At 36.8% G+C, this 18,989-nt stretch overlaps 2 protein-coding genes and 1 non-coding gene across 3 annotated transcripts in view; all 3 read left to right on the top strand.

The window, feature by feature from the left end:
• Window positions 1-11,393, top strand: part of LOC106171289 (adenylate cyclase type 5) — a 57,250-nt gene extending 45,857 nt beyond the window's left edge. The window contains exons 12-20 of the mRNA XM_087013206.1: window positions 115-231; window positions 956-1,114; window positions 1,701-1,876; window positions 2,418-2,559; window positions 3,341-3,460; window positions 3,741-3,887; window positions 4,077-4,278; window positions 4,652-4,776; window positions 8,852-11,393. Of these exons, the coding sequence (XP_086869332.1) occupies window positions 115-231; window positions 956-1,114; window positions 1,701-1,876; window positions 2,418-2,559; window positions 3,341-3,460; window positions 3,741-3,887; window positions 4,077-4,278; window positions 4,652-4,776; window positions 8,852-9,010 (1,347 nt within the window). The 3' untranslated portion in view covers window positions 9,011-11,393. The remainder of the gene's footprint in view (window positions 1-114; window positions 232-955; window positions 1,115-1,700; window positions 1,877-2,417; window positions 2,560-3,340; window positions 3,461-3,740; window positions 3,888-4,076; window positions 4,279-4,651; window positions 4,777-8,851) is intronic.
• Window positions 11,394-14,187: 2,794 nt separating this feature from the next.
• LOC106171288 (uncharacterized) lies at window positions 14,188-17,918 on the top strand. The gene is made up of 2 exons (XM_087014136.1): window positions 14,188-14,544; window positions 14,812-17,918. The coding sequence occupies exons 1-2, from the start codon at window positions 14,525-14,527 to the stop codon at window positions 16,970-16,972; spliced, it is 2,181 nt and encodes a 726-aa protein (XP_086870262.1). The 5' UTR covers window positions 14,188-14,524; the 3' UTR covers window positions 16,973-17,918.
• A 906-nt stretch (window positions 17,919-18,824) lies between these two features.
• Trnas-gcu (transfer RNA serine (anticodon GCU)) lies at window positions 18,825-18,906 on the top strand. Its single transcript has one exon. It is a non-coding gene; the product is annotated as a tRNA-Ser (tRNA).
• Window positions 18,907-18,989: the final 83 nt, after the last annotated feature.

The following is an 18,989-nucleotide window of genomic DNA, read 5'->3' as shown; positions in this document are numbered from 1 at the left end:
TGGGGGAAATTCATAGGAAAATTTTGTTATTCTCTAAGTAATTCATTGTGATGAGATCCAGTCTTTGGTCAGTATTTCTATATTAACAATTTAAACTGCTGTCGTATTTTTCAGTTTTCTCCAAAAAGTGTCAGAATGCTGTCTACTAAAATAGCAGTGAACAGAGTGTTGGCTCATGCCGTCACGGCAACCACAGTGATCATTATCTACGCAGCAGGGTGCTTTTCAATTGTGAGTATGGACACATTGAAAAACTTTGTTACTTGCTGAACAAACTAGGAAATTATTGCATTGGCTTCATTTTTGAATCCTACTAGACTAAGTTTAAGATTTTAAACTTGGAGAGTTGGGATATTTATTTCATTTTAGTGCCTAAGGGTAAGGGTAACACCTTGCAAAACATTTGATGTATATGCTAAACAGTATCAGCTATTTTAATAAAAGATGTGGGGATATTTCCAAGTACCTACTTTTAAGATTTTCATTGCTTTTTCAAGTATCATAGATCTTTCCTTTAGATATTAAACAGCCCTGCATGATTCATTGAAATGTCTACTAACACTTAATGATGAAATATTTGTATCAATTTTTATCACAGGCAACTCTTTGAGGAAGTTGTTTATAATATTTATTTAGTTGTTTTATGTGACATAGGGTAATTTTTATGAACATGAATTATGTGAAGAAATTAAGTGGAGATATTGTAACAATCCTATTGACAGAAGAGCTGAGTGATGTCACAATTACATGTCATTTTGCCACAATTAACACAATGTACGTGCTATTCCAGATTGAAGTTTTTACCTCATAGTAATTACTGCCACAACCAGCACCTCATTTTTGTCACAACTGATACACAATTTATATGCTGTTTCAGCCAGCAGCTTTTATCCTAATAATATAACAACCAACACATTATTTTGTCACAGCTAACACAATATACATGCTGTTCCAGATTGCTGTTGATACGTCTAGCCTGTACTCTTGCCTTGCCAATTACCTCAATATCTCTGAAGACACTGTCAATAGGACACACTTATTTGAAATGAATATCTCTTTCTTGGACTTCAATAATATTTGCCATAATGTGATGCCAACTACATATTATCCAGAGGTAAGTGGACTTGTGATTCCTTCGGTTAGTATTTTGTTTAATATTCACTTCAGTGCAGTTGTTGCACTTACCAGTATGTGATTGATGCCAGTGCTTAATGTTTGTGCAGGGTCATCTTTTCATAGCTGATGTTTATCAATGGTGGTGAGATCGTTTTTGTCCTATCCATGTTTTAAATTTATTCATGAAGTTTTTACAATAGATAAATTCAAAGAATATAATTTTAACAGTTCTTTTTATAACTTTGAATTTTCTGGATAATAGTAATAAATATAGTATTTCATTGCTGCAGTATGTAATATTATTTTTTCACATATGTATGATAATCTTTCAGATACATTATTTTAGAATTGTTTAAAATATATAACCCTATAACATTTGTAACATTTGCTTTTATGGCAAAGAATGGAACTGTAATGCAGTCTACTTTTCAATTTTGTTGCTACCACTCGATATTTTAAAAATTTATGACTTAAGAAATACAGCAAGTGTAAGATTCACAATTTTTCCCCACTGAAAAGATAGAGTCATTACTATTTATTATGCATGTTTTTAAAGAAAATTTTTTTTTCATTTTTCTCTCCAGTACTACACATTCTGTGTGGCTCTTGCCATGATATCCAGTGCAGTGTTTCTCCAGGCAAGCAGCATACTGAAACTGGTGCTACTGTTGCTGATGGGTCTGTGCTACACAGTGCTGGTGTTGGTGACCCACATCAACTTGTTCAGGAATAGAGACTTCATTGTGTTTGCTCATAGTGGGTGAGTTTTAGAGTGTGTCACATTTGGCACTGTTGTCACAACTAACACATCTTTGTCACAGCTAATACACTGCTCCGTCACAACTAACACACTTTGTCACTGCTAACACACTTGTCTGTCACAACTTACACTTTACACATACATCACAAATAAATGACTCATTTCAGGCCCATAGCTAGCAATTTCATAAGAGGCTTTTTTTAAAGTGGACCTTTTACCATGAAACCTTCGTGTACCTAAATGAAATTTTACCCAGAGGGGACCTTTTCCAAGCAAAAAGGCGAGTCTTTGGAATTCCCCGAACCCCCTGGCAACGGGCCTGTATTTCTTTGAAGTAGAAGTAAAACAGTTACATTATTTTGTTTTTTAATTTAGAAATTAACATTGTTATAAGTACAAATCTGCTCTTTTGATTTCTTTTCAAATTTTCACATAGTGTGATTTTGCAGTGAAACATTAGGGATACAGCTGTTTTGCATTTAAGAACTATCATTATTGCACATATAGGTTAATATTTTTCACGCTGGTTTTTCTATTCCAGCCAAGAGACCTCAGATCCAAGTACGACCATTCCAATAGAGTGGGTGACTGTTATCATTCTACTCGTTTTCGTTATCGCACTCTGCATACACGCACAAATCGTAGAGTCCACTGCCAGGCTGGACTTCCTGTGGAAGTTACAGGTAATGGTTGAATGCTAAAATACAGGTTATAAGTGATACTTATGGCTGAATGTTAAAATGTGAATTTAAGTATGAAAAGTGAATGATAATATATTAAGTGATATCAAACAGGTGATGTCATAGAGATGTAGACCTTATTTCATTTTGTACAGTTATATCCACTTGTTGTTGTAGATCACTTTATGTGTGCAATCCAAACCATTAGTGTATGCTTTGAGTTAAATTGGTCAACAGATGTGGGAATGGACTTGTGAAAATAAATTGGATTTTTGGGTGTAACTGGTCGATTGGGAATAATGGAAACTTTGGATGCTGTTTTAAAATTACATTTTCATTACTGTAATGTAAAAATCTTTTCAAAGAGGAAAAATGATGTATTTTTTAGATACATAAGTTTGGAATCATAAATTATTTTTATGTAGCATTTGTGGTGTTTTTACTGTAAAGAATAGAAATACAAGGTGGCCTGCTTTTCCGTTTTGTTGCTGCCACTCAGTAGGAATTTTCGTATTGCAAGAAGTTATGACTTGATACAATAGTGTCTGTAAAATTCAGAATTTTTCTCCCATTTAGAAGATTAAGTAATTACTGTAGCTGTACCCTGTGTTTTTTTATCTTTGGGTCACTAAAAACCTGGATTTGTTATTGTCATATTTCAGTTCCAGTAGACAAAAATATACAAGATGCAGACCACTTTTCATATTGATAATGTGTCAGGGCTTAAAGATATGAAAAAGAAACAATGAATTTATTTCATAAAAATATTCTTTAATATTTTTAGGCAACTGAGGAAAAAGAAGAAATGGAAAATTTGAGAGCGTACAACATGAAGCTTCTTGCCAATATTTTACCACTTCATGTTGCTGAACATTTCCTTAAAAGTCAAAATAAAAAAGATGAGGTAACTTAGCCTATAATTTTCATCAACCATTTAGAGGAATGTAGATTTAGCTCCATAATTTGGAATAGAAATTTAGTTCTGAAAATTTTCTTTATTGTTTTTACAGGATATATTTAAGCTGAAAACTTTGTGTTCTTGTTTTTGTTTTATTAAATATTATGCATGATCTTTTTTCGACTCTAATCTCATACATTTCTGCCCCATTGCATGCCATATTCTCCAGTATATTTTGTATTGTCTCCTCTATCACATTTAATATGTTTCCTCTACCACATTTCAGGATCTGTATTACCAGGGCTGTGATAATGTGTGTGTGATGTTTGCCTCAATACCTAACTTCAGTGAGTTTTACATAGAGCTGGAAGGCAACAATGAAGGGGTGGAGTGTCTCAGGTTGCTCAATGAAATCATTGCAGATTTTGATGAGGTGTGTGGTTAATTATATCTGGCGGTAATATTATAAGACAAGTTCTCTCTCTCTCTCTCTCTCTCTCTCTCATGCATACACTAGCTAATTAAGTTTTTTCATAGATGTGCTTTCTACTTCTTCAGAACACTGATGTCAAACACACGAAAAACATGAAATTACAATTTGATGTATATTTGTCTTTTTCAGATTTTAGAAAAAGAGCAGTTTAAATGCTGCGAGAAAATTAAAACAATAGGTTCCACATACATGGCTGCATCAGGCCTTACGGAACAAACTAACTCACCCAAACTGGACCATGTTCTGGCTTTGGTGGACTTTGCCTTTGCTATGAAAGAGCAGCTGGCCTATGTGAATGAGCATTCATTCAACAGTTTTAAGATAAGAATAGGTAGGTCGGTATTTGATTGCAATCAAAGTGTAGGCGTATGAAAATCCCTGGCAGATTTCACGTTTTTACAGTTACTTGTTTTTTGTTCTTTTCTGTATTATTTTTTATTAATTACTAATCAGTTGTCATATTGTTAAAATTGAATTTCCTAACTTTATTGAGTTTTTATGTGTAAAGTACATTAATTTTAAGGTCCTGTAAATGATGGACATATGTTATGTCTGCTTTCTATGAATGAAATGAAATGAAAAGAGAAAAATTACTCTAATTACTTCAAAACAAATTAAAAATTTTGCATGTAATATAATTATTTAAGTGCCGTCTTTTTTATCATAAAAACTTATGCTTTATTATGTTCTTAATTCTGTCACAGGTATCAACATAGGCCCTGTGGTGGCAGGTGTAATAGGTGCCAGGAAACCCCAGTATGATATCTGGGGCAATGCTGTTAATGTGGCCAGTAGAATGGATAGCACTGGACTCCCCAATCATATACAGGTCTGTAATAACCCTTAATGTTTATATTTTCTTGTATTGGATTGCTGGCTTGAGTGCTACTTAATTTTTATGTACAGACACAGATGTGTCTGTACATATAGCCATCATCTGCGTCTGTCGGCGCCGTCGTCGCCGTCGGCGCCGTCGTCGCCGTCGTGCACTTTTACCGATAACACGATAAGTGGAACACGGTTTTTGCTTTTGGCTTGAAACTTACAGAACTGGTGAATATTCCTAATACGCAGGTCAAGTTCGAAAATCAGCATGATCGGGCCATTTTTAGGGAAGTTATGCTGTTTTTTCACTTTTTTCAGCATATATGCAGCACCGATAACACGATAAGTGGAAAACCATTTTACTTTTTGGCTTGAAACTTACAAAACTGATGAATATTCATAATCTGCAAGTCAAGTTCGAAAATCAGCATGATCGGGTCATTTTTAGGGCAGTTACGCTGTTTTTTCACTTTTCTTAGCATATATGCAACACCGATAACACGATAAGTGAAATAACATTTTACCTTTTGGCTTGAAACTAACAGAACTGATGGATATTCATAATACGCAGGTCAAGTTCGAAAATCAGCATGATCGGGCCTTTATTTTAGAAGTTATGCTGTTTTTTCACATTTCCTCAGATTCAATTATTAGGCATGTTAACAGTCTCATTATTTAACTAATAAGATACGTAAAAGTGTTTGTTTGATATTTCCTGCATCTTTACAACATTGTTAATTGATTGTGTAAAAATGATGGTAAACTTGTTATCGTGTATTGTGTAATAAACTGTCAAAAATGGTAATAAACTCATCATTGCAGTTTGTCAGATTCAATCATCCACTATGTTCAGAATCTCAGAATGGAGGAAATTGGACATTAAACACTGTTCTATTGATATTTTTCCCATCTCATCAATTTTCTTAGTTGGTCATATAAAATGGCAACAAACTGTTTATTTTGTTTTATGTTTAAAAAATGTTAAAAATGGAAATAAACCCATTTCAGAACAGTGCTGTCTTGTTTACATTTTGGCATTTTTAAGATGTGACTTTGAAATTTCATGAGCCTGCAGACCTTTGCTAATCACATTTTCTGAATATTCATGATACTAATATTTTATGATTAAAAATTGATGGTCATTATGCTGTTAAACATTATGTAATATTGCATCAAAACTTAAAGAAACCCCTATTTTGGGCACTGCTCCCATGATGACCATTTAAGAAAAACCATGTCACTTACTGTTTTCAAACTTACAGGAAAGAAACATAGGGCTAAAATACAGCTTCAGTAGGCAATGCAGTCTGTTTGGTAATTTTTTTCTGGCAGTTAAACAGTTTTTTGTGAAAATTTAATTTTTCACATATTGGCATTTTCAAGGTGTGACTTTGAAGTTCCATATTGAAGCCTGCAGACCTTTGCTAGTCACGTTTTCTGAATGTTCATGTTACTAATATTCTATTATTAAAAATTGATGGTCATTATGCTGTTAAACATTATGTAATATTGCATCAAAATTTGATGAAACCCCTATTTTGGGCACTGCTCCCATGATGACCATTTAAGAAAAACCATGTCACTTACTGTTTTCAAACTTACAGGAAAGAAACATGGGGCTAAAATACAGCTTCAGTAGGCAATGCAGTCTGTTTGGTAATTTTTTCTGGCAGTTAAACAGTTTTTTGTGAAAATTTAATTTTTCACATATTGGCATTTTCAAGGTGTGACTTTGAAGTTCCATGATCCTGAAGACCTTTGCTTGTCACGTTTTCTGAATGTCCATGTTACTAATATTCTATTATTAAAAATTGATGGTCATTATGCTATTAAGCATTATGTAATATTGCATCAAAATAGAAGAAAACACAATTTTTGGTGCTGCTGCTATGATGAGCATTATGGGAAAACCGTGTTATGACTGTCAAACCTTTAAAAAAGAAACACAGGACTAAAATGCAGAATGAGTTGGAAAAGCAGTCTAATTGGCTTCTTTTTCTGGAAGTTATACATTTGAGTGAAATATTCATTATCTTTTTGGCATATTCATTGTGGGACTCCGAGCTCCCATGGACATGAAGCCGAATGGTAATCAAATTTTCTACATGTCCATGCTATTTATTGTCAATAATCAAAGATTGGTGATAATTATTCTATAATTTATTATGTAATGTTACATCAAAATTGACAACAATATTTTTGCATTGCTACTGCAAACATTATGAAAAGAAAACTGTGTTACTTATTATTATTATTTTTAACTTACAAGTATGATTTTTAGGATTGGCATGCAGTTCAAATTAGAAAGCCAGGTCAATTGGGTTATCATTTATTATTGAATTTATGCAATTTTGTGTGAAATTTTCATTTTTCTCATTCTGGCACTTTCTAAGTATAAACTTGAACTCTGATGGGCCTGAAGCCTTATGCTTTTACTTTCGTCGTTGTTACCTGTTGTGCATAATTAAAATTTGATGTTGACTGTGCAGTAAAACATAATGTATTATTGCATCAGAATTGGTAGTCTCCTATTTTGTGCATTATTGTTTTGTGCTTTTCTTAAGATGTGACTTATGGGCCTGAAAGACCTTTGAGAGGGTCAGTCTGTTAATATTCCTTGGGTATCACGTAGCTAATTTCTGAGTTATAAAGTCATTTGCCTAATTGATAGGCCATTAAAGGAGATTACATAAAGCACACTTGTTGATATTTCCTTGTAAACTCCCAAAAGTTAAGCTCTCTGCTAGATTAATAATAAGGAAGCAGTGATAATTATGCAGGTTATTATATATATATATATATATATATAATCAAAGATTAAAAGTTTGAATGGCAGCTTCATTGAAATTATATTTACCTCAGGCTCTGCCTAGGAGGTTATATTTTCACCCCTGTTTGTCTGTCATCAACATAACTCAAAAAGTTATGGACCGATTTTGCTGAAATTTTCAGGAACTGTCAGAATTGGGCCAAAGAGGACAATGGTTAGTTTTTAGTGGTGGTCTGGCTCAATAATCAACAATAATCAACAATTGCTGCCTTGGCAGAGGTCTGCACTCTCGGTGGATTTCTAGTTTTGTTAGGTTTTCCTTTACAATTTTTTCTCAAACACTTGCATTTGTGACTTTTAACTCTCATCTGCTCGAGGCTCTGCACATTTTCTGTATTTCCACATAAGCAATTGTATTGTTTTTTATGTCTTTAAACATTATATAAAATTATTTTATGCACTGTCATCATTTTTCAAATATTGAGACTTTCATCATGTGACTATAGTCTCTCATGGTCCTGAAACTGTAATCTTATTGAAGGGGTGGATTGAGACCATCTTCTGGGTCTTCTTGAAGACAGGTTATTAAGTTTATATTGACTGGTATCTATTTTTTTCTGTTGGAAGACCATCAAAATGGAGGATGGATCAACATAGATACTTTGGAATACTGTCAGAAAATATCTCAGGGTCCGCTCCTGTTATTGACCATGTTACCTGTTGTGCATGATTAAAATTCAGTGTTGACTGACAGTGCTATTATAAGCATTATTTATTATTGCATCAAAATTGACAAAATGACCTTTTTTTGCATCTTTATTTTCTGTTTTTTGTCTGTACATTTGACAGCTTTGCTGCCTTGTTTATCAGTTTGTTTATTTTTTTATTTGTTTGTTTATTAAATTTTCTAATTTAATTAAAGACCACATTGATTGTGGTATTTCAGCATTATCTAAGAAGTGCATTTTTGTTTATTTATTTATTTATTAAGCTTTATTTTATGAGGGTAAATCTGAAATTTATCTTCCCATGTAGTTGCCACTTTTCAGAGGTTGTTGAGGCATAGAAATGAGATGAGGGTATAAACAAAGATTGGAAGTAATAAACTGTGTACAGATGGAACATGTTAACATCTGTGGTGTAATGTTCCAAGACACTGTTTTTTTTGTAAACAATTTGAAACATGAAGCATATTCTAAAGGATATTTTATATGACTGCATCTACATTGTACATGTACTGTATGTGTAAAAATCAATACCAGTGCTTTTTTTTTAATCAATTAAAGTTACAATATTTTCATTACCTCAGGTGACCCAAGAGATATACAACATTCTCAATCCCCTGGGTTACCAGTTGGAATGCAGGGGGATTGTCAAGGTCAAAGGTAAAGGGGACATGGTGACCTACTTTTTGACAGGCCAGCCAATCAGCAGGTGTGTACGACTAAACCATGACAACGGACTATGAGACTTTGCCTTGTCTTGCGTGACCCATGACTTTTGTTATTTCCTTGTGTTGATGGGTCTCAGACCCAAAGAATTTAAAAGATGTTCAAGCACATATTTGTTATTTGTTAGGGTGAAAATGAAATACAGCCCATGTATTTTTATGTAATCCGTAAGAATTTTGCTAAATGGAACTTTTGATTGAGATGATTGGAGTCAGTGTGTCAGGCAGAGGAGATAATAGAACTTCAAACATTGAATACAATTTCCATGAAAAAATAATAGACATTAATTCTTATTTATAAGTTGAACTCAGTGGTGGGAAAGTAGATGCTTCCCTGAAGTTTTAGATGAGTTTCGGCAACAGTTTTCAATTGTTATGCAGCCAATGCACTGTATTTGTTAAACTTGTATTTGAAAAAATGAATAAATTTAACTTGGTCGAATAATTCGATGAACTGCCACAAGCCTGAGACCAAGGAGTGTACCATATGCCATTTTTGGGACTAACTTTTTTTTCAACAAGACTTTCCCTGTATCAACTCTTGGACTATGCATGTTGAAGGGAATTGTTACCTGCATGCTTATATAACAGAAAAGAAGAAGTATAAGTATGAACTGGGAAAAAACTCTTGTAAAGATTAATTGTTGGCTTACAATTACATAATGTACTATGAATGTTTGATGGGCTTAAACATCCTATATTGGGTTTTCTTATGGCATTTACTTTTGTTCAAGTGATTTCAAATACCTGAAGTACATGTAACAATTACTGTTGCATATGTAGTAACTGTGGGCACATTTACTATAATTTAGTTATGTTTATTATCCACGTTGTAAATTGCATTTTTACTCTATAACAATGATCTTTTGATTTTTCTATCAGAAGAAACCTTACCTCATTCAGTTACTGAATACCATTGCCTTTTTAAGTGAAATGATATTACTCTAACTTATTACTCAGTTACAAAAACTAACAAATGATATTTATGACTCTTCGACAGCATTCCTCAATTTCTTCATTAAACAAAGTTTACCAAATGCATTTACTTCATTTAAGTAAAAAAAAAATACATGTATGGACTGGACAGAGTGAATAAGCTGGAACACCATTTGTGAGCTGCCGACACAAGTGCTGAAATATTTTGCCCAGATGTTTTTATTTTTTTAATTTGACTCATTTATGAAGATCCATTTAGATAACAAGCTATCAGAAATAGAAATCTGAATGGTAATAGATACCAACCAGCCATTTTCAAATACTGAGAACAAGTATGCCCCTAAACATTTGAAATTTGTTAGATATTGGTGGAATATTTATCATTTTTGTATTTTATGAATGTTTTGTTTACTTTAATGTTCTTACTGTACATAATGACTTTCATTAGGTTAAGGTTCTGATATTTCTGTTGAGCAGATTACATCCTTGTTAGGATAGTCTGAAACAAGTTTTATGCAAGAGAAAAAATATATTATATTAATTTTAATCGTCAACTACAGGGATACAATGGTGCCCAAAATCTATATTGTTCTTTTGACCAACTGGTCCATTCTGATAGAGCAGGAGCAATTAAATCTGGTCAAGAATTTAGGAAGACTGAAGTCAGCATTAGTGGGAAATTTAAGCAGATGAATAGCATTGCTCACATTTGCCAAAAATTTAGATGGGGCAAACAAACATTATATGAAATCTAATATTTATTATTTACCTTGGTTCATAGCATAATTACTTGTTATTGTTGTTACCAAGTACATATATAATCATTATTTCTGTGGCAACTTTTATTATTATTATTATTATTATTATTATTATTATTATTATTATTATTATAGGGAGGGTACCAGTTGTTAAGCTCACTGGCATCTTGCTATTTGGTTCTGGAAAACACTGCTATAAGTGGGCTTATTGTAGGTAAATAGATGATATATGTAAGTGTATTTGTTGTACAATTGCAAAATAAAGTTAAAATACAGTCAAAATTTGCCCACAAAAATAATGACTTACATGCAATGCAAACCATTAAAAGACTATAAATTAAATGTGCATTTGTTTAGAGTTTTTTTTTATAATTCTTATTTTTAAGTCCCTTATGAACATGTTATATACTATGTCTATGCCTTGATTTGTAAATTGATATTAAAACTAGTCCCTTCCATGATAATTTTGTAGTCATGTATAGCCCTTTATTTTCAAAAAAATCTGTTTAATGGTCAGAATGCTGTAATTTTTCAGGGGGATATTTTTGATTGTTATAGGCATGGAAGTTTGTGAACTAAGGCACACCTGTGTAATTTAATTTTAGCAAAAAATGTGTATGGACTTGCTTCTACTGCGTTCCATTAGTGAACTCTTGTATTAAATTGAAAATCTGGAAGATATGTAATAAAGTACATGTTGAATTAAATGTTTTATTACTTTTCATTAATTGAAATTATTTATCCATTTCTATTTCCCTTAAGGGAATTCCCTATAGGAACCTTTATTGTCGTTGCTGTATACAGGTACTGAAATCATGTTCCTAACTTTTAAACCAAGTAAAATGGAGTCTGTGTCAAACAGCAGGCCTGTCGCCAGCAGTTTCAAAAGGGAGGTTCTTTTTCTGAAAAAGTGGCCCTTTTACCATGAAACCTTTACGTACCTAGATAAAATTTTATCCAGTGGGGACCTTTTCCCAGCAAAAGAGGGCCGGGGTTCTTTCGACCCCCCCCCCCCTCCCCAACCCCCTGGCTACGGGCCTGAACAGAGTCCACCCTCCATTTGGTTTGTATAGGTAACGGTTACCTTTACGTACTCTAAGGCTTCGTTCACATGCAATGTCTATGGGCGGCGGTTTATACAAAAATTCAAAACACGATTAGTCGTCATCGTTATCAGATCAGTCGAAATGAAAACACGATTAGTCGTCGTCGTTATCAGATCAGTCGAAATGAAAACACGATTAGTCGTCGTCGTTATCAGATCAGTCGAAATGAAAACACGATTAGTCGTCGTCGTTATCAGATTCGTCGAATTCAAAACACGATTAAATACGGCAAAATACGACGAGTAGTCGTCAAAACTCGATTTGACGCTAGATGGCGCTCATGTCAATGGTCTTGGCCACCCTTGTGCCGACTTCACAGTCAATACCGCGAAAATCTGACAAGTGCTTAATTTGTGATTGACAGATGTTGTACTATAGTAGGCTAGTATGTGATAGATACAATACGAGTCGCAGAGCTGTACGTGAAATATATTACGAGTGTATTGTCGAGCTGCAGGCGAGTGTTGTATCTGGCTTAAACCACGGCCTCTGGCTACTACACTGCCCTTGCGATATTTTACTCATACATGTTAGGGGCCCTTGTGGTCACTTAGTCCTGTGTTGGACGTCCCAAACCCCCCCCCCCCCCCCAGCTCCCCTCGACCTAAGTGTTAACACCTTCGCCTACCCCGGTGTAAAAGGTGTATTAGTGTGATCATTTATGTGAAAATTCATGTCAGATGGACATATAAAGATCTAAAAATTCGTCACAATATTAAAGTAATCCAGGATTATCTGAATCGGGGGGATGGGGGGGGGGGGGGGTCCGGGACGATGTGAAGCCGATCGTCGCCCACTGGTGTGGAGTTTGGGGCCTGCTCAAGGGCCCCGAAAATGTTTGGTGTTTTAAAGAGCAAACAGTGCCTTTGGTACGGTTAAGAACTATGATTTATTTAGCTAGTCAAAATTCTAATTTCAAGAGGGGAATATTGGCGTGATATATTTTTCAGAAACCGGGGGGGGGGGTCTGACCCCCACTCTAAATCCGCCACTGATGGGAGAGAAAGAGTAGTTTTTTCTGGGGGGGGCTTCTCAGTATCTAATCTGCTGCTGGTGATGGGAGTGGTGTTGGTGCTGCTGCTGCTGCTGCTGCAAGAAGCGGCTAGGGCTGACTTAGGTCGAGGGGAGCGGTTAGGCGTGTTCAGCCTTGCCCTCCATCGTCCAACACAGGACTAAGTGACCACAAGGGCCCCTAACATGTATGAGTAAAATATCGCAAGGGCAGTGTATTAGCCAGAGGCCGTGGTTTAAGCCAGATACAACACTCGCCTGCAGCTCGACAATACACTCGTTATATATTTCACGTACAGCTCTGCGACTCGTATTGTATCTATCACATACTAGCCTACTATAGTACAACATCTGTCAATCTCAAATTAAGCACTTGTCAGATTTTTGCGGTATTGACTGTGAAGTCGGCACAAGGGTGGCCAAGACCATTGACATGAGCGCCATCTAGCGTCAAATCGAGTTTTGATGACTACTCGTCGTATTTTGCTGTATTTAATCGTGTTTTGAATTCGACGAATCTGATAACTACGACGACTAATCGTGTTTTCATTTCGACTGATCTGATAACGATGACGACTAATCGTGTTTTGAATTTTTGTATAAACCGCCGCCCATAAATGTCTATTTTCTAATTTCTATTTTCTATTTGCGCTATCTTATGATCACGGTCTGTGCCCTGAATATCCCGCCGCGTAATTACTGGCAGCGCGAGCCAGTTACTTATAGTAACTTATAGTAACTGGCTCGTGCTGCCAGTAATTACGCCGCGGGATATTCAGGCCACAGACCGTGATCATAAGACATACCGCAAATAGAAAATAGAATTTAGAAAATAGACATTGCATGTGAACGAAGCCTAAGTGGGTCAACACATAGGGTGGGTCGTAGTACTAATCAACTGGCACAGAGAGAACTGAATCGGCGGGAACTCTCTTGTAATTCATATGACCCTGGACTTAGCGATGCCCTCCAACAGAGGTCCTTGTAGTTTGTTACAAATAGAATGAAACTACATTTGTATAACATTCAAACTGCAGGAACAAGACTCATGTAGGAGGGTAAATATTTGATAATATCCATGTAGTACATGACCAGATAACAATTTAACTGATAACTCATATGTTTGCATAGAGGGACACGGTAAGCGTCCCCCCCCTCACGAATCTCTGCGGACACTGTTCATATTGCTGCATGCGCATAATAGATTAGTAGATTTCTACTTCTAGTGAGCTTAGAAACTCGATTTGGAACATGATTCAGGTTTTTGATATAGTAACGTTTTAGTTAAGCGTGACTTGGACGTGAATCTTCGACAGCATTCCTCATTTTTTTCATTAAACATAATTTTCCCAAAGCATTTATTTCATTTAAGTAACGTTTTAGTTAAGCGTAACTTGGACGTGAATCTTCGACAGCATTCCTCAATTTTTTCATTAAACATAATTTTCCCAATTTTGGACGAAATTCGGACTAACAGAATTGTACTAATTTCTAACTTGTTTATCAAGGGACCAACACACTTTCTATACAGTGATATCCTCAGTCCTATCAAACATTACGTCAACAAGATATATATTGATATCAGTGATCAGTTATCTGATATGGGACAGATTGTGGTAGAGGATTGATAATATTCTTGCATATGTGTATGCTCTAACACTGTTAACAATTGCATGAGGAACGCAATGGAGATTGCAGTGAACTGACATTGGACGAAGAAAATGGTAGTCTCTGGACTCAGGTACTAGTCCTCTAAATCATATTAAACTCTCTCTCTCTCTCTCTCTCTCTCTCTCTCTCTCTCTCTCTCTCTCACACACACACACACACGCACACACAAACACACACACAATTATAAATTGTGTCATAAAGGATAAAGGTAACATCAATTTTGCTCCTGATTTTATTCAATTTTTATTGTACAGTATATAAAAACTAAATTTAAAATCGCTTATTTGGCGTACGATTTTCATAAAAGACACAAATACAAAAAAAAATTATTTTTCAGCGTGTTGCTGTTTCTCTTCCGAAAGGTGCACCATCTGTTAGTTGTTATCGCCCTTGTGCAGCAGGTGTCTACTTCGTGTCCCCCCGTCCCGGCGTGCGAGACGTGCTACCGGGAACCTGGCGATTGGAAAGATGAGCAGACGACACCTTGGATTTATGAATGTCCAAACGCTGCACAACTCACCAAGGGTGTCATATGTCACGATTTTCAGCACCTCCGTGTGCCGGTGAGTCATCTGGATCTCCGCAATTACAACTTCAGGGAAACTAATCTGTGCACAACTTTGGAACACAGTTTGCAGTTTTGCAACTTTCCGACCGCCGCCATCAAATCGATCGACCTCTCCTATTCGAGATTCATGCATACATGTTCCACAGAGCTGTTTGGGTTTCTGTACTCCGTAATGAACTCCGTGGAAGTTCTGCGTCTTCACTCCCTCACATACTTGCTCCCAGTTCTGCCCATAGAAGCGGCTTCGGCGAGTATCCGATTTACACGTTTACGAGAGTTGGACCTTAGCTCCAACGGCTACTCGGAGAAATCAGTTGAAAGGGGAATCGGGAACCATAAATGGGATTCTCTGGAAGTTTTGAATTTTGACGACAACAGTGCACAGGGAATACCCAAAGAGTTTAGACCATTGCCACTGAAACACCTGTCCATGGCCAATAACCAAATCCAGATGAGTATAGCCAGCAGTGACGCCAATCGGACCCAAGCTACCGTCGACTCCTTGAAATACCTGCCACGTACGCTGGAGTCCCTGGATCTGAGCGGAAATACCATAAACTTCTTCCCTAGCGCCTTGGCACAATTCTCTCAGCTCAAAACCCTTCGACTGAGCGCGGTGAAGTTAAGTCGTCGCATCGACATTGCTTCGGCGGATGGGTTAGAACACTTGGAATTTCTGGACCTTAGTGGCAACCTCTTAAGCCAGGTCTCTCTCGGAAGTTTTCTCCACGACCTGCATGATTTAAAAGTTCTGAACCTCAGAAAGAATTTTTTCGACAGTTGGCCCTTGGACCTGGATCATTTGCCCGAGCTGCAGCAACTCCACCTGCAACATAACACTTTAACCACGTTGACGCCCTTTGCTTTACAGAGCTGTGACAAACTAAGTCACCTAGATGTCAGTAACAATAAAATTCTCATCATCTCAGAACCCGGCTTTCACGGGATTGAGAAAAGCCTGCAGGTTCTGCGCCTGAACGACAACAAGATAAGAACCTTAGACAAGTGCACGTTTAAGAGGCTCTCGGCTCTACGGCAACTCACGGTAAGCGGAAACCCTCTCCATTGCGACTGTTCTCTTGCTTGGATACAGCATGTGTCGCAGAAATCCATCTTCACAGTCTCCGACATCAGCAAAGCAATTTGCCACTCGCCAATAAGGTTTAAGGGGATGGCAATTGGGGATTTCCCCACAGATGAATGCTCCAAAGAGGAATTGGCATTCGAAGGTTGCCCCCGCGTTGATTCTGTGCCCCCAAACTACAGTAATCAAGGTGGCAATGGAACATCTCCCAATTTTGAAGACCCTTGGCACATTGTTGTCACGGTGTCCCTGATAATGGCGGCCATTAACTCAATTCTTGTTTTTGTTATCTTCACTTGTAATCGACGACAACGCCGTAGCGTTACCGCCTTATTAAGCTGGGAAGAAGCATTAACAGAAAATCCTTACACATCGTTGAAACGTATGTCAAAGTTGTCAGCAAAACCCACGGACAAGCCGGCTAAAGGCTACACCGGACTCAAATGGGGCGTGAGGGAGTCTGCTCCCAGTCAGCAAACCGCGCCTAAAGTTGCCTGCAACAAGATGGCGCCACCTTACACCGTCACTTTCCAAAAAGGCCCCGAATCTGATGAATATGAAGATACTACTTATACAAAGCCTGCGGCAGGTGGCGCGACTGCTCAAATCCAACACGCACCAATGAAAATTGAACAAGCCATTGGGCACGGCCTGAAGGGCGATGCCAACATGGGCGCTGCTATGCAAGCTGAGCCAAGACCTTCCGCCGATGACTATATCTCGTTCGATAAGAGCGGCCAACAAGGAGATACGTACTGCGATGCCGGGGAGCCGGAGGCTTATTACAACACTGGAAAGAAGAAAGCCTACATCCAGCCAATCATCTACGACGACAGCAAGGAGTAAATTCAAAAGGGGTCGTAGCAATAGAAGTTTCATTGGTCCGAAAGTCTGATAGCGTGAATAAATGTCTGATTAAGGTGTACAGTATAGTGTACTGGCAATAATAAAATAAAGTTCATCGGCCCCGTAGCCAGCAATTTCAAAAGGGGGGTTCTTTTTCTTGAAAAGTGGACCTTTTTCCATAAAATCTTCATGTACCTAGATCAAATTTTACCCAGAGTGGACCTTTTCCAAGCAAAAGGGGCGGTTCTTTCGAACCCCCTGACCCCCCCCTGGCTACGGGCCTGTTCATCAGAGGCGCGCGCATAACGTTTTTCAGACCAGGGTACTATATCGGATATAATACCCTGTTCGGACCAATGAACCTTCGAACAGCTCCCAGTCAAACGACCACCTCAGGGGTGAAGATAACATGTGGTATCAGGACCTCTATCATAGTGTACAGAATTTAAGGGACAAAACTGTTCATTTTGGCCAAAATAGATTTTCCTGGGGTAATCTTTTTCCCTAAAAAGTTTGGTTTTAAGAGATTATTACAGAAGGTTGCCATCTATGGAGGTCACGTACAGCTTCCAGACTAATTGTGATGACCGCCGTTTTGGTGGTAAAATAGAATTAATTATATTTCTGAATTGTTTATATTGTAGTGAAATATGGATTTCATTCAAAGAGTTGTTATCCCTTTAAAGTATGTAATTTTGTCACAGACAACTAGCGCACCCTGTAGTCAGAGAGAAGGATGTAGTCTGAAAAAGGATCAATAACTCTTGATATCGTCAGCCATATCGTCTCTAACCTTTTATATTCACAATAACCTCCAGGCCCGTAGCCAGCAATTTCAAAAGGAGGGTTCTTATTATTTGAAGAAGTGGACCTTTTCCCATAAAACTTCATGTACCTAGATCAAAGTTTACCCAGAGTGGACCTTTTCCAAGCAAAAGGGGCGGTTCTTTCGACCCCCCCCCCCACCCCACCCCCCCACCCCCGGCTACGGGCCTGACCTCTACCCTTAGAAATCAGGGTTCTCTGAAATAGTATATAAAAGTAGGGAACTATAATTTTTTAATAGACTGCGAGCAGATCTTGTTGATGATTACTTGCTGAAGAATATACATAAGTTTTTGATCATAATGTTAAGAAAACTTATAGCAGTTTTAAAAAAGAGATCACTTTTTTTGCTAAAGAACTAATGTTAGAGCGAGATGTTTTCTTTATTTTTGGTTATCCTCACAATTCGGAATAAATAAAAAAATATCCATCTATCTAGTCATCCTGTTTGGAACTCTCAAATATGACTTTTTTATTATGTTTTTCTGTTGTTCTTCATAATATTTCATTTATTTATGTATTACTTTGGGCGAAATATTAGAAGAAATTCATCGTCTTTTTGCCTGCCAACTCGGCCAAACGGGTCTATACTGGTAGTATATACAGAGGAGTGTACAGTAGGTCGTAGAATATATTTAAATGAGAAACATCGAAAACATGTATTTGTCCTCTTTCTCCTTCTTATACACAAGAAAGTGTTCCATTGAACTTATCATTGAAGTCGCCACATACATGTAGTCTTTCAATGACAATGAGAAAACAACTTGCGTTAGGTCAAATGATAGCCTATACATTATTAAAGAGAGAGGTTTAATAAGTGACCGAGCTCTTCTTAAATGAATAATTGAATTGTTTATCTCCTTTATAAAATTCAAATACCATCTGTTGGAAAAGTAAAACTAGGAGAAAAAACTTAAGAAAATCCCTATCATGTATGGGGGATACAGAATAACGATGTATATATTTATATACGATTACCTGTATCTGGGCCATTATTTATTATTCATAAACCTGACAGACACCACGTGACGAGGTGGCCGAGTGGTTAAGGCGATGGACTGCTAATCCATTGGGGTCTCCCCGCGTGAGTTCGAATCTCATCCTCGTCGATTCCTTTTTGGTCACAGCTTTAAACATTTTTCTCCTTGTGGCAAGTTTAGTCAAGGTGTTTCAAATAAATTACAATGTACAG

The sequence above is a fragment of the Lingula anatina genome, chromosome 5 (assembly GCF_051362555.1).
Source record: "Lingula anatina isolate TDL-2025a chromosome 5, LinAna3.0, whole genome shotgun sequence".
Classification (NCBI taxonomy): domain Eukaryota; kingdom Metazoa; phylum Brachiopoda; class Lingulata; order Lingulida; family Lingulidae; genus Lingula; species Lingula anatina.
The sequence above is the reverse complement of the archived record's forward strand: the minus strand, read 5'-3'. Positions and strand labels throughout refer to the sequence as shown.

Coding starts and splice junctions, on each gene's coding strand:
- LOC106171288 (XM_087014136.1), top strand. CDS start 14,525: ATGGTAGTCTCTGGACTCAG. Junction 14,545..14,811: donor ATGGTAGTCTCTGGACTCAG/GTACTAGTCCTC, acceptor ATTATTTTTCAG/CGTGTTGCTGTTTCTCTTCC.